General features: G+C 35.0%; 1 protein-coding gene across 2 annotated transcripts in view; it reads left to right on the forward strand.

Annotated features, from left to right (window-relative positions):
* Nucleotides 1-12,853, forward strand: part of LOC5569004 (methyltransferase-like protein 9) — a 28,905-nt gene extending 16,052 nt beyond the window's left edge. Inside the window, exons 1-6 of one of the 2 annotated variants that reach the window (XM_001652606.2) lie at nucleotides 3,396-3,504; nucleotides 6,213-6,304; nucleotides 7,969-8,259; nucleotides 10,715-10,866; nucleotides 12,301-12,473; nucleotides 12,540-12,851. In XM_001652606.2, the coding sequence (XP_001652656.1) occupies nucleotides 6,215-6,304; nucleotides 7,969-8,259; nucleotides 10,715-10,866; nucleotides 12,301-12,473; nucleotides 12,540-12,751 (918 nt within the window). In that variant the 5' untranslated portion in view covers nucleotides 3,396-3,504; nucleotides 6,213-6,214 and the 3' untranslated portion in view covers nucleotides 12,752-12,851. Of the gene's footprint in view, nucleotides 1-3,395; nucleotides 3,505-6,212; nucleotides 6,305-7,968; nucleotides 8,260-10,714; nucleotides 10,867-12,300; nucleotides 12,474-12,539 lie in introns of those variants that run through there. The other variant, XM_021848612.1, reaches the window with a different exon arrangement.
* Nucleotides 12,854-15,096: the final 2,243 nt, after the last annotated feature.

Consider the following 15,096-nt stretch of genomic DNA (forward strand, 5'->3'; position numbering starts at 1 on the left):
AAGCTTGGATAGGATAAATCAAAGTATATCCACACGCACTCGCGATCCTGCTACGAAAATTATATGGCAGGACTTGCAGAAAGAAATCAAGAAATGTTTTTCTCAATTAAGAAACCAAAATTTTTAAAATAAAATTTCTCAATTGTACTCTGGCTCTAAGCCCTTTTGGAAATTATCTTAAATTTTGAAAAAGCCAATACCGGCATTGAAAGAGGAAAACAAATTATTACTAACTAATTGCGAAAAAGCTCAATCTTGCTATGCAGTTTGAAAGCACGCAAATTTATAATTTGGGACTTACTAGTCCAATTGAAAATCAAGTTACTCAAGACTTCGAAAATATTCTCAATTAAGAGAACGTTTTCGAAAATTCCTGGGAGACTGATTTGGAAGAAGTGAGAACTATTATTAAAAAAAATCAAAATATGAAAGCTCCTGACGATGACGGAATTTTCAACATCCTCATCAAGAAACTTCCAGAAAGTACCATATCATTCTTAGTTGATATATTTAACAAATGCTGTCAATTAGCATATTTTCCTGACAAATGGAAAAATTCTAAGGTTGTACCAATTTTAAAACCAACAAAAATCTTGCAGAAGCTTCTAGCTATCGTCCAATCAGTAGTTTGCTTTCCTCCATCACTAAACTTTTTGAAAAGGTCATTTTGAACAGAATGATGGTCCACATCAACGAAAATTCAACTTTTGCCAATGAACAGTTCGGATTCCGCCAAGGACATTCGACCATTCATCAACTTTTACGTGTAACAAATTTGATCCATTCTAACAAATCTGAATTATATTCTACTGGTCTTGTTCTTCTAGATATAGTAAAAGCATTCGACAGTGTTTGGCATAAAGGTTTGATCGTAAAATTAAAAAACTTTATCTGTCAAATCGTTATATGTCAAATCGTACACTTTAGGTTAATTATCAGAACTCAAGATCTGACAGACTTCCTGTAAGATAACACCAGATCTCATCAAGGCAGCATTTTGGGACCAATATTATACAATATTTTCACATCTGACTTACCTGAGTTACCTCAGGGATGTCAAAAATCTTTGTTTGCGGATGACACAGGCCTCTCCGTCAAAGGACGAAGCCTGCGTGTCATCTTTAATCGATTGCAAAAAAGTTTGGATATTTTTTCTTCATACTTGCAAAAACGGAAGATATCTCCTAATGCTTTCAAAACTCAACTAATAATATTCCCACATAAACCAAAAGCTCTTTATTTAAAACCTTCAAGTATTCATGTTGTCACGATGAGAGGGGTTCCAATAAATTGGTCAGATGAGTTAAGTATCTAGGGCTCATGCTAGATAAGAATTTAACTTTCAAAAATCACATTGAGGGCATTCAAGCCAAATGTAACAAATATATAAAATGTCTCTATTCCCTTATTGATAGAAAATCAAAACTTTGTCTTAACAACAAGCTTTTGATATTCAAACAAATTTTCAGGCCAACCATGTTGTATGCTGTACCAATATGGACTAGCTGTTGTAATACCAGGAAGAAAGCTCTGCAGAGAATTCAAAATAAAATTTTGAATATGATTCTGAAGCTTCCTCCCTGGTTCAGTACCAATGAGTTACATAGAATATCCAATGTGGAAACATTGGAACAAATGTTAACTAAAATTATTTATAATTTCAGGCAAAAATCGTTACAATATTCTATTGCCACGATTAATGCGTTATATATTTAGGCTAAGTTAGGTTAAGTAAATTGAAAACGTGTTTTTTTTCTCTTATAAGCAGGTGAAATCAACTCACCTGTAAAAAATCTGAACTGCTACGGCAAATGAAATGTAATATGTTGTCAACAAAATGTTCATAAAATCATAAATTTGTTTTACCAAATTAGGATGATAGTGTTGTCTAATAACACAGAACACCTAGATATAAGAAATGAATGTAATATTTGAAATGATACTAACAAAAATATTAAAAAAAGGCCTATCCACACTGATCAAACGCTGAATATATTTTAGAGATTTAATATTTTATATTAAACAGAATGCTTGTTGTGTAAAACTTTGGAAAATTATGTGTTATAAATCATGTTTACTTTATACACCACTAAAAAGAGATTGAACTTTTTTAATATAGGCATCCAGAAACCTTATAAGTGTTAATATGATAAGGCAAAACAATTTCATCATATTTTTTTTCTTGGTAGTGAACAATTTTCACGCTTGAAAGTTCCATATTTTGCTTCATGCGCTCATTAATTACGTTTTTTGACGATTTTGTATTGACAAAAATATTTTAAATTGTTTGTGGTGAACAACGTTTGAAGCTAGGTATGCTGTTTCGCTCAAGAAAAGTAAACAAAATTCTTGACCGAAGAGGTCAACAAATGTTCTACAGAAATATCAATTTGAATTGACACTTCGTCTCAGCTGCGTACTGCGATCAAAGAAAATTGATTTTCTTGAACATTTCATGCAAGTAATTTCCAACGCAACGAGATAGGTGATTACTTTTCTTGTCAGCATAAAATCAGCCTCAAATGGGTAACTAGGATGAAACTACGCTAAAATTCTGCTTTTTTCGATTCTTGTGATTGTATAAAAATGTAGAACAATTATTTTTTGATAGAAATAATATCGCTGGTAAGACATGTTTAAGAATATGTAAGCTGGAAATTTGTGTTTTTGTCAACTTTGAAACCATGTTGACGAAAACGAAACACATCTGTTCTTTGTCGTTATGATACGATTGGATAAGATTGGAAGCTTCCATCTTCCAATCGTATCAATCAACTGTTTCAGGACGACTTCTTTCTATACACATTTTCGTTTTATGCGGGAATGTATCATAAAGATTACCACATAAAGGTTATTATCCGGAATGTTCTAGATCATCCAAAGAAGTCCCATTGAGTCATGGAAACATAAAACAGTACAATCCACAAGCATGAACAGTACTTAAGGTGAAGATGCATCGAAGCCAAACCTCGAATTTTCAAGAGCACTTATTTCCGTGTAGCGATTTAATATGAATTTACCGACATACTAGGGAGCCGAATCTTATTATTGACATTTTTGATTCACTTTGAGATTTTTTGAAAGCTACTGAGCTAATATTTGGACACAATATGCGTCGTATTGAAGTAATTCTCATTGCAAAGTTTCAGATAATTCCACCGAGAAAACTCCCCTATGCCAAAGTGAATCATGGAAGTGCCCAAGCAGCTCTGTATCCTATAACACAATTATCACCACTGTATAGTGAGGGATTTTGGATGCCTTTTCAACGTCATATTACCCTTTTTTGTTTAGAGAGACTTTACCCAGAAGAGGCATTCGTCTCTATTATGTTATCCATTTTTCAGGAAATTTACTGAAGTGCGCACTTAAGTGTGTTTGTGAGTCATGCGCTGACAATTTACCAATAACAGTGTATTTCTCATTTGTCTTGTTCGGAAGGTACGGATGGCACAAGTAAACAAATCCAAAGAAACATCAGCTCGTGATAGAATTGTCGACCAGGTTAGTGTATTTATTTTGCGGAAAAAATAATATTTTTCGACATATTATGATACATTTTTAAAAAGGTTGGGTATTGTTAGTCGAGATGAATGTGTTGATTGCAAAGTTTAATGTAAAAGTTATTCATTTCTTGATATTTTTGCTAATGCATTCAAATATGTTTACTTTGCATGTTATAGCGTATGGTACATAATTCCATTGAATGAATGTGTTTTAAAATTAAAAATGCAATATAAGTAAGCAAATGAATAAGTTTAGTTTTAATATATATCTTACAAGCAACCAATTTTGTAACGAATTATGTTTTGCATGTAATCTTACTTTTTTTATCAAAGTACAAAGATATTATTTCCTATACTTTTTTGCTTACTATGCGTCAAATCTAATATTTTTATTTGTATTTGGATAATGAAGTATGAAGTTTCAGAATAATCATTAACATTTGTTGTAACATCATCTAACAGCGACCACTTCATTGAAAAAAAAAAAACTGAATTGAATTTCATTCAAAAATAGATTTTTCGATATTCCCTTATTAGTATCATTTCAAACATTACTTTCATTATGTATAGGTGTTCTTTATTCACTCTTTTTTACTGGTGAATTGAATTTACCTGCTTATTAGATATTAAATATTTTAATTAACTTAACCTAACTCAAACTAAATATATACAGCACTTATCATAGCAATAGAAAATTGCAACGAGGTCTTTAAAAAATCACATTCGACCCACTGTTGAACTTTTGTCCCATGCGAATTTTTGCCCAGGATTGCTCTACATATATTTTTAGTGAATTCTACTTGTTACGGATATAGAAATAACGAAAGCGTACAGCTGTTATTATTCATTGCTATTAAAATATGTGTACAAGTATACCTTGTGTTAATAAAATCTTGTCTTTGTTGAAACATTTTAATTCTACCTAAATTGAAGCTTAGAATCTTATTTATGAAAAATGCTAAATAAATTCAACAATCACTATGTCAAGAAAATAAACTACAATATGTTTTCTGGTCACTTAAAGTCTGTAGTACAGTGGGGATTCACTCGTTGGGGGTCCGCTACATGGAATGACTCGATGGTTGGATGTTCGCTGGTTGGATACTTCAAGGATTGTTCAAGGAATTTTTCAAGTATTCCACTAAGTGATCGCCTTAAAACTATACTGGTATCACACGTAGAAATTTTATCAAAAATATCTACTAAAAGTTCCTTCTTGATAATTTCTAAAAGAGCCTAGAGCCAGGGTTCAATTAAATTTTTTTTTCTAAATTTTTGTTTCTTAATTGTGAAATTCGTTTTTTATTTACTTTCTGCAGATCCTGCCATATAATTTTCATAGCAGGATCGCGATTGCGTTGAATTTGCCTTCTCCGCACGTTTTCAAGATGGATCAAAATTTTAAGATCATCGTCTATAATCACGGATTCAAATTTTACTTAACATTTTGGTATTGCAATGCTCCTGGCTTCAACAATGGAATTTGTTAAAGTTCCAAGAGCATTGTCAATATAAAGTTTTTTTGTAAAGAAATGTTAACATCAAGATTACTATCAAAAGAATACAATTCACACCGTCTTCAGCACCAGGCTGCACAGACTGAACCGAAAACTAACATTAGGCAACGGATAATGGACCGATGCACGAGTTCACTAATTTGACGTTTGAGCGGTGCCGAATTCACGGGTTTCCATGGTCATATAAATAACACGGCACCGCTCAAACGTCAAATAGTAAACCCGTGCATAGGTCCATACGAAACACCGAGTAAGCCCAGTGATGAATTTTTCCTTTGACGAAAAGTTTAGGATAGGATTGAGAATCGCTTCATGGGATATTTGAAATGAAACAGGAACATGATCAGAATCAAAATCAGTATGAGTAATCAGTTGGCTACAAAGGTGACTAGAGTCGATTAAGACCAAATCAATCGTAGAAAGGTTTCTAGAAGAGGAAAAACATGTAAGGCTATCAGGGTATTGAATTGAGGAATATCCTGAAGAGCACTCGTAAATTAAAATTGTGCCGTTGGAATTACTTAGCGGCTTTTAGCAACATTCCTTGCAAGAATTCGTGAAATAATAGAAGTTCCTTTGTGATATCGCGGGGCACCGATTGCGGTCAAGGTCACCTTATGATCCTCCGGAAGATCCGGAACATCCGCAAAAGTGGACAAACTGGTCCACTTGTGCCAGCATATGAAACTATAAGCCTTTGGATCGCATTTAGTGAAAACCGCATCTAAATCAGTTAAATTGAACGTCCACAATAACAATTTGAAATAAAAATCATAACCCGGTCGGATACGGGTTAAGAGAACTTTAGGCAAATTACCCCTAAGATTTTTAACCCCTTACTTATGTAATTGGCAAATGATCTATAAGTATCATTGGGAGATTCTAGGTAAGAATTCTTTAATTTTGTGATGGTTGTGCCCATTAATATTGTGGCCATCGGTGAAATCCTTGAAGCGTCGTTAAATCAATAAAAAATCCCTCAAAGCAGGTTAATTTTGCGGATTTTAGCCATAGCTTCATTGTCAAAATTGATCTCATATTTTCATGATCCATACATTTTAACTATAAAAACAAAAATACGTGATAGCAGTTTGACTATCAAATGAAGAAGTTTCTTTGAATAATATTATAATAACAATTTATATGCTACACACATAATTTTAACTATTATCTTTTTCAATCGTTTCAGCAATGGATTACTCACCAAGAGGATTTTTAGCGCGTGCTGTAGTTGATAAAACTCGAAATGACATTTCACTCGACAACTGTGATATGTCTGCGGTAAGTGTAAAATTGTAGTGTGGGTCTTTCAAACCTTGTATGGTACATTTGAAACATCATAGCGGTAAGCTTGTTGCTAAAAGTTAGACATAAATTCGAATTTCCACTCCTCATACTTCTAATTTACTCTTCTAATTACTACTTTTGTGACCATTGAATTCAAGGATACTACTACAACTCAACGTATTACCTATTGCATTATCCTCCTTTTTTCTGGGTGTACGTTCCAAGAGGGGTAGAGCCTGCTTCTCAACTAATTGTTCCTATGAGCAATCTTTTTGATATTGACTGAGACTTTTTCTAACAAATATTGATTATTTTCGGATCTGTATCTCGTGTGACCAGTACACGAATTGTGGGTCCTTATTCCAACTGAGCACATTTGGCCATGGTTAGCGGCACCAGCTGCTTAGGCGTGTTGTGAGAACTACGAAATGTGGGTTCATTTTCAGTTCCACTCGTAGGGAAACGTTCGTCAAAAGAAATAGTAGTTTACGGAACAAGTTGCAGAATGATGATTTTTACAGCACGAGTCGTAAATTTATCCTACGAGGCTTGACGAGTAGGATAATTACGACAAGTGCTGTGAAAATCGAGTTCTGCAACGAGTTACGTACAACATTTTTGGCAACTTCGTAGAAGACCATTCGAGGGTATCAGAAATAATATCGAATGCATTCACCATTATTTTACAATTTCTGAAAAATTGTTGCGTTATGATTCATTACGAAACTCAAAACAGTTGCGTAATGAATCCTTACAGCACTGGTTTCAGTTGCGTAAAGACTATTCCCGCACTGCATACTTCAGTGCAGGAAGTAGGCCGTTTCACGACAGATTGACGTGATGAAAAACAGTCTATTACGATGAGAAATTGCAAAAAAAATATTCCATGGGCTACTGGGTGTTCCGTGTTGTCTGATGCTAAATGTTAGTGATCGTTCAGTCTGTGCAGTAGAGTGGCCTATAATGATCAAACTGCAAAAACCTTATGTTACATCCCCTAAGTTTGTTCATTTGGACCCCCAGAAGCTAGGGCCCATTCACAAATTTCATAACGCTGGAGGGGTGGGTGGGTGTCCTTAAGATGTTACAGCTCATACAAAATCCAAAAAATACCCAAACAAAATGAGGAACGAGGAGGAGGGTGGGTTGTCGTCAAAAATGGCCATCTATAGCGTTATGAAATTTGTGAATAAAACCCTACTGTGAAAGTTTTAGCGGAATTCTAAAGTACTAGTCTGAAGTTTGTATGAAGAGAAAGAACCAATGAAACAAAAAATAGTTCCAATATAGGCGGCGGCGTAGTAGATGAAATTCTTTCATTTGGATGTACCCTTAGTAGACAGACTCATATAGTCACACTAGTTGCATTTTAAGGCCGTTTTGCTGTAAATCGCTACAATTTGGTAGCGATGCTATCCGGACAGATGCCGAAGTCGATCCTGTGATTCCGGTAGGGAAAAACTTCCGGTTCACAGGCGCCCCGACGGTCATTTGCCGGTGCTACTTCACGATCTACTCAATTAGTTTTCGGTGGTGGACTTACTTCCAACTTCAGTGCTGGTCAGACAGGCTTTGTGTGGAATAATATGTATGGTAGCAACATTACTTTTCCAATCAAAATATTTTGTAACAAATAAATATTTTCTCATACATTGCAGTGGTACACGTTGTCGAAGCTTCCAGAAAAGTACGAGAAAAGGTTTGTCAACATGCAGAACCCGGACGAGATAACACTCAAATGGTTGGAACAGTCAAAGGAGGTATCCGGGAAACTTTGGTTGCAGCTGTGGCATTTGATTGCAAAGGCTTTTCTGAGTGTCTTTCTAACGCAAACGGACGTCAACGGCATACTGAAACGAGGATCGATGTTCATCTTGTCCGAGCCTCAATTTAGGCACTTGTTGGTTAAGAGCGGAATTGAGAAAGCCTTGACTGATGCGTCGAGAGAAGTAAGTAATTTTTAACTAAATGTTATGTATCCAATTTAATTGCATCAGTTGTTTGAGGTACGATATGGTTTGGGTAACTTCTCGCCGAATACCGTTTATACATATGATCTAGAACTTCAAGTCATCAGCTATTATTTTGTTGCTTTAAGAGAAGCTCATAGTTAAATCTACGAGGTGTTGAACATCAAGCGTTAACCCATACATGTATTAGTGATCTAGATCTAGTTTGAAAGATAAAGTATGAACAAATCATACTAGGTCGCAACATTTTCCAAGATTTGCCTTGAGGCTTGAGAATAATTTATTGTGAATTGTGTTCAAATTTTGAGTTAAGAGCGGCAATACAACTAATTTTCTATCTCTTTCGGTATGTTATTGATGAAATTTTTCAGGAAAATCAGTACAGCAAGTTGTTTGTTGAAACGGGAATTTATGTTATCAATCATCAGATTAAGATGAACATTTAATCTGGAATATTTTTTATAGGTTAAGGATCTTTTTCATAAGATACTCCTCTCTAATAATTCGATTAGGAAGTTTCCAGAGATTCCTCCAAATTCTCTTTAAATTTCCTCATGGAAGAACTCTCATATTTCATCAACGCAACCTATGATTTATTATGAATCATTTGAAATTTATAGTCCCAACATTTCTACTGATTCTAGTTGTTATTAATTCATCCCAATAATCCTTCAACGCTCATGTTGTCTGTAGAGCACAACCTCTTTTTGCCGAATCCAACATAAACCAATTCATTTCAGTATTGTAAAGTAGTTATTGGAATAAGGTTAAAGGATTGTTAGAATAGAGTATCTACTGATCCAATATTGTAACTATTGATTAACAAACAAATCTCTATTAATTTATAACCCAAAAACTTTTTTTTTCCAATTCCGTTGCAAATCTAGCAACTTTACATATGGACCAATGCACGAGTTCACTAATTTGACGTTTGAGCGGAGCCAAATTCACTTGTATCCATGGTCACATAAATAACACGGCACCGCTAAAACATCAAATAGTGAACTCGTGCATAGGTCCATGGACCTATGTAAAGCCTATATTCCAAGAAGTTTTCTTGGAAGTTGGATGACTCAGAACACGGTGTACTATATTAACCTTAGTAGGGACCTTGGGTCTTTTCCAACCCTTTTTAAAATTCAAATCATTGTAACTTTTGATTCAAAAACCTAGCAATTTGAAAGCAATTGAAAAAATTGAAATCACTTTGGTTCTTCTGGACCACCGAAATAACCCAGAAATGACCACAGGATATATCCGTATTGTGCGATATTTAAGTTTTTCTACCAAAATTAGGCATGCGATGGCTCATTAGTTCAATTATTGATGAATGACCACTCTAGCTTATTGTGACCACCGAAATAACCCAGGAATGACCACCGGATATATCTATATTGTGAGACATATCAGTTTTTGTACCAAAACTAGGCATGCGATTGTACCAGTAGTGTTTGATCCTTCGACCTGGTTGCTTGCTCCTGCGGGGGCGGGCGACGGGGACAGGATCGAACATGTCGCGCGTCGGTAGTACAGTAGAGAAAAAGTGATCGGTTCGTTAGTAGTGTTTGATCCTTCGACCTGATTGCTTGCTCCTGCGGGGGCGGGCGACGGGGGCAGGATCAAACATATCGCGCGTCGTTCGCGAAGCACAGTGGAATAGTATCGCGAATCGCGTTAGTAGTGTTTGATCCTTTGATCTTGTCGCTTGCTCCTGTGGGGCGAGCGACGAACACTTGTTCGGCGTTCAATGCTTTTATCGAGTATAATATCGCGAATCCGGTTAGGCGCATTCATTTCAAATAATATATTTATCTTTTGCCAAAACGAATCATTTACCCAAACCTTTCCCATATCCAAACTCCCAGTGTCTACTTGTGGAAGTGCAGAGGACTCCTCGGCTTCCATAAAGCAAGTAACACGTCAACATTTCCCTCCCATCCTTAAATTGACCTGCATTCGGACGCAGCCGGCTCCGTTATTGTTTGTTATAATAATGAGAGCACCAGTACTTACACATTGAGGATGCTACTGATCCCGAGTAGTGTCTGTTGGTTCCCTGTGTAAGTACAGCTGATCTTGCAATAACGGAGTAGCGGTCGGTCAATCATGATAATGCTCATGCTCATGCTCAAAACTAGGCATGCGATTGTACCAAAAATAGGCTCTAAACTTCATTTACATGTGCAAAGATTTCAAAGAATGACCAACAATGCGTTATACTATTTCATATGTTAAACACGTCTACAAAGCATAAGTTGAAAACAAATCACAGTTTTCGGCGAAACTTGTTATTCTAATATATAATTAACCATTTAATTGTCCCAACTCAATTTACGAACTTCGTAAAAAAAACGTAAACTGAATTTACGTAAAAAAAGATTTGTAAATTAAGATTTGTATGTATAAACATTTCATGATTTTTCCTATTAAACAGATTCAAGTTTTGGATATCGGTGCCGGAGATGGCGAAGTAACTTTACGACTTGTGAATGGAATTTCGTCAATCTTCCCATCATCTCCTATGAAGATATATGCGACAGAATCAAGCTGGATAATGCGATCGAGGTTGGCAGAGAAGCAGATCACGTAAGTTATTTAAGTTTTTTTTATTGTCCTGTGTTTCAACAAGTTTTAACATGTTATGAATTAAGAAACACAAATTAACATTATTTATCTTACAAACCATTGTACATGGGTACAACGACATATGTTATGAAACATGCGAAAACTCATCAAACATCAACCTCATGAGCTTATATAAGCTAATACAGAAGTAGTATTTGGAAACTTGCAATCAGAAGACACAGTGTGTTTGTTTGACAAATTGAGACATGGATTTGCGAAAAAATACGCGTTCTAGTGAGACTCGAACTCACGACTCCGTGTACGCTAGACCGGCGCTTTAACCAACTAAGCTACAGAACACCTTATGATTCTGCGGAATAGAAAGCCAAACTGAATCCGAGTACTAACTATAAACACATCTCTTTTCGCAAATCCATGTCTCTTTCGATCGGGAGATACAAACGTGAGCGTGTTGGGGGTTTGGCATCTAAGTCCGAAAGAGACATGGATTTGCGAAAAGAGATGTGTTTATAGTTAGTACTCGGATTCAGTTTGGCTTTCTATTCCGCAGAATCATAAGGTGTTCTGTAGCTTAGTTGGTTAAAGCGCCGGTCTAGCGTACACGGAGTCGTGAGTTCGAGTCTCACTAGAACGCGTATTTTTTCGCAAATCCATGTCTCAATTTGTCAAACAAACACACTGTGTCTTCTGATTGCAAGTTTCCAAATACTATGTTTCAGACATACCAGCAAATCTGGTTTATGCCAGTAAAGGGCAAACATTCATTAATGTAATACAGAAGTTTCTCGATTTTATCACTGTTCATTTAAATATCGCTTCATTGCATCACTCTCGATTTTAGCACGGTTTTCTGTTCGATTTTATCACACCACTATAATTGTATGACTTTCACACATTGTTCATTGAAAAATAACCCTAAACAACCAACATATATTTGTTTGACCCATCTCTCACGTGCTTTTATTTTAATTCGCTCTTTTTTCTGCCACATAAAGCACAAATTTTGATGAAAAGTTTATGGCAGAGAAACACATTTTCACGCTTTGGTAAATCACGCCAAAAATGTTTGGATCCGTGATATAATCGAGAAACTACTGTACCATTTTTTTAAAACCAAGATTATTAGCTATTAGATATCATTCCGATTATTTTCTCAGCTGGAAAGATGAAAACGATGAAAAACATCAAAAAGCAATAATAATTGGTTAAAACATAATATGATTAATTATTATACATTGAAATGTACTTCAATGTGATATAAACTATCTTATGTCGAAAAATGTAATCATTACAAAGAAATATGAAGTATGAAGAAGAAATTTAATTAATCGAAAATATATCAGATTTCATATGAAAAAAGATTTTAATAAATCGAAATACCCCTGTGCATATTAGGCTATTGCAGTCTAACAGTGTATTTTTATTTGCTTTAAGGGTGTTAGAAGAAATAAATCAACTGAGGGACGTTGAATTTATATCATGCTTGAATGTACTTGACCGCTGTATTGACCCACATCAGCTATTGTACGACATGTACAATGCACTCGCACCGAATGGACGATTACTACTGGCATTGGTTCTACCCTACAGTCACTATGTAGAAAAGAGTATGTTTCTCTATGTAAGAGTATGTGTATTGAACATCGTAAATTGATTACCCTTTTTAATTGCAGACTCTAGTCACATGCCTCTGCGGCCATTGATGGAACACTGGCCTAGCCTTGCTTGCCTGCCAATAGAGAAGGAAATTGAGAAATTTTTCGAGCAGCTGGAACACGTTGGATTTAAGATTCTCTCATGGACTAAAGCTCCTTATCTGTGCGAAGGCGATCTCAAGCAGTATTTTTACTGGTTAAACGATATATTGGTAGTATGCTCAAAATAGTACTCAATAACATAAAATAAGATTTAATTATGAAATCAAAGCTATGCATTTATTGTACTGTATAATTAAGACTTGTATTAAATGTATTCGTTCCTATATTGATAACAATGGCAGTTTTACCATTTTAAAGATATTTACTTCCTTTTTTAACGATTGCCAGCGACAAGAGCAACAAATAAAATCCACGGTGCTCGTCTGACCGTTATTATCAGAAAAAATCTCCATCAAATCTGTGCTCACCAGTCATTTTCTATAGCTAAGCTGCATGTCTGGGCAAAATTTAAAAAAAAAAAAATCGTAGGGCTCGTTTTGATGATACGCCATTTTGATTGTATAAGTCCACAAATTCAAAGGAAATTTGAGATATTTCAACAAAATTTTTACCAATTTCAAATAGATTAATTAGGTATTCTAATACCGGTAAGCATGTTCAAATGTTTTCAATGACACATTGCACTTACATGGCGTCATAATCTTTCACAATTGACCGACTTTTCATAGACTCAAGCGATATAAGGCATTACGGAGCCAATTTTGTCATGTAACCAAATTAGTTTTTTTTCAACAATATTCTGAATAGTTTGGTAAAGGAATGAACTCACGATTCAGATTATTTAACATGCAATTCATGTTGTATATCGAAGCACAATTTGACGTCAAAGATTACTTCCGGACTTGAGTTTTTGGTTATGAGTAGCAGGCTATGGAATAAAATGAAATTAACGATGTAGAAGGCAACGATACAAAATGGAAGAAAATAATGCAAAGTATAGAATTTCCGTTATTAGAGTGTAATTTATTGAAATATAATGGAATTTAAAATCGTAGTACTTACAAATCTTAATTTTAGGTGTTTGTTTTTTTCACCTATTAAAGGTTTGTTTAGAAAAGTATGATTTATTTTCGTTTGTCTTCACTAATTATAGCAGCGGGTGAGTCTTTACTTCACAGGCACAGTTTGCGATGGAAAAAAAATAAAGATACTGATAAATCATCAATTTGTGTAGGATTCAAACTCTGTTAGATTAGCAAGTAACCAACACGGCCACAGAACAATTAAAGATTTTCCGGTAACAAAAACTGGAGGTGAGGTGAAGATAAATCGAAGCCAAACCTCAAATTTTAAAGAGCACGGATCTGGAGAACCAAACATCAGTTTAAGCTGAAACTCACCACCAGCGAGTGACCAATCGATTAAGTTTTCCGCTCAAACGGGTGTTCGGTTCTCCAGATTAGTGCTCTTGAAAATTCGAGGTTTGGCTTCGATTCATTTTCACCTTAAGTCTTCTTTAAATTATACCCTTCTGAATTCAATTACCCCGACTATCATGATCCTGAAGAGCATAACCTCGAGTTCTAGGTAAATATTTATACGGGACAATAGCATTCAGCATAATGGTGCGTTTATGGCCAATGACATTCGGGGAAATTAAGCTCGGAATCATGGGGTGGAATCTTTTCAAGAGCTGTTTGATTTGAGTATTGATTTTTACGGAAGACATGTGAAATTAAGCTCTGCAAGCGTTATGATTTTAATATCAATGAATTCAAACAATACCAAATATTTCTTCTTTTCTTAAACGTATTTCAAGTATTAAATGCTTACTCTTCACGAGTTGGCTTAAGAATGGATTGATTGATTTATACAATTATTTCACTATTGTATTCCAGGATCCAGGAGTCTTACGTGTTTGTGAGATCGAAAAGACCGGGTATTTATAGATTTGTGAAAAATCTAAATGTAGTAATGTATGCTACAAATAATCACAAAAGTATTGATATTGGTCTAGAGTGCCACAATTTGGTCAATAGTATACATTACTCAGCAATTGAGGTTAAAGTTCTGGGTCAGTATAAAGTTAGCCAGAACAGCCGAGGGCAGCTAGTTGGGTTATAAAAATATTTTATGAATAATAATAACAATATAAAATTGGCTCCGTAATACCTTATATCGCTTGAGCCTATGAAAATCGGCCAATTGTGAAAGATTTTGACGGCATGTGAATGCAATGTGTTATTGAAAACATTTGAACATGCTTACCTGTATAAGAATGCCTAATTAATCTATTTGAATTTTGATATGATGATTTTAATAGTTACACTTCAAAAAGGGCGTAACTGAAAATTTCGACGATCTTCTTTTTCAAAACTTCGCCCACAGGTTACAAATAACTAAAAGCACATACTTTGAACCAAATTTTGGTGGTTTATTTCTTCTAATAATCACGGCCAATGAAAATCCGTTGAAATATCTCAGATTTCCTTTAAATTTGTGGACTTATATATAAGTATACATTGTATACATTGTATACAATCAAAAAGGCGTAACTTCAAAACGGACCCTA

The sequence above is a fragment of the Aedes aegypti genome, chromosome 3 (assembly GCF_002204515.2).
Source record: "Aedes aegypti strain LVP_AGWG chromosome 3, AaegL5.0 Primary Assembly, whole genome shotgun sequence".
NCBI classification, from domain to species: Eukaryota; Metazoa; Arthropoda; class Insecta; order Diptera; family Culicidae; genus Aedes; species Aedes aegypti.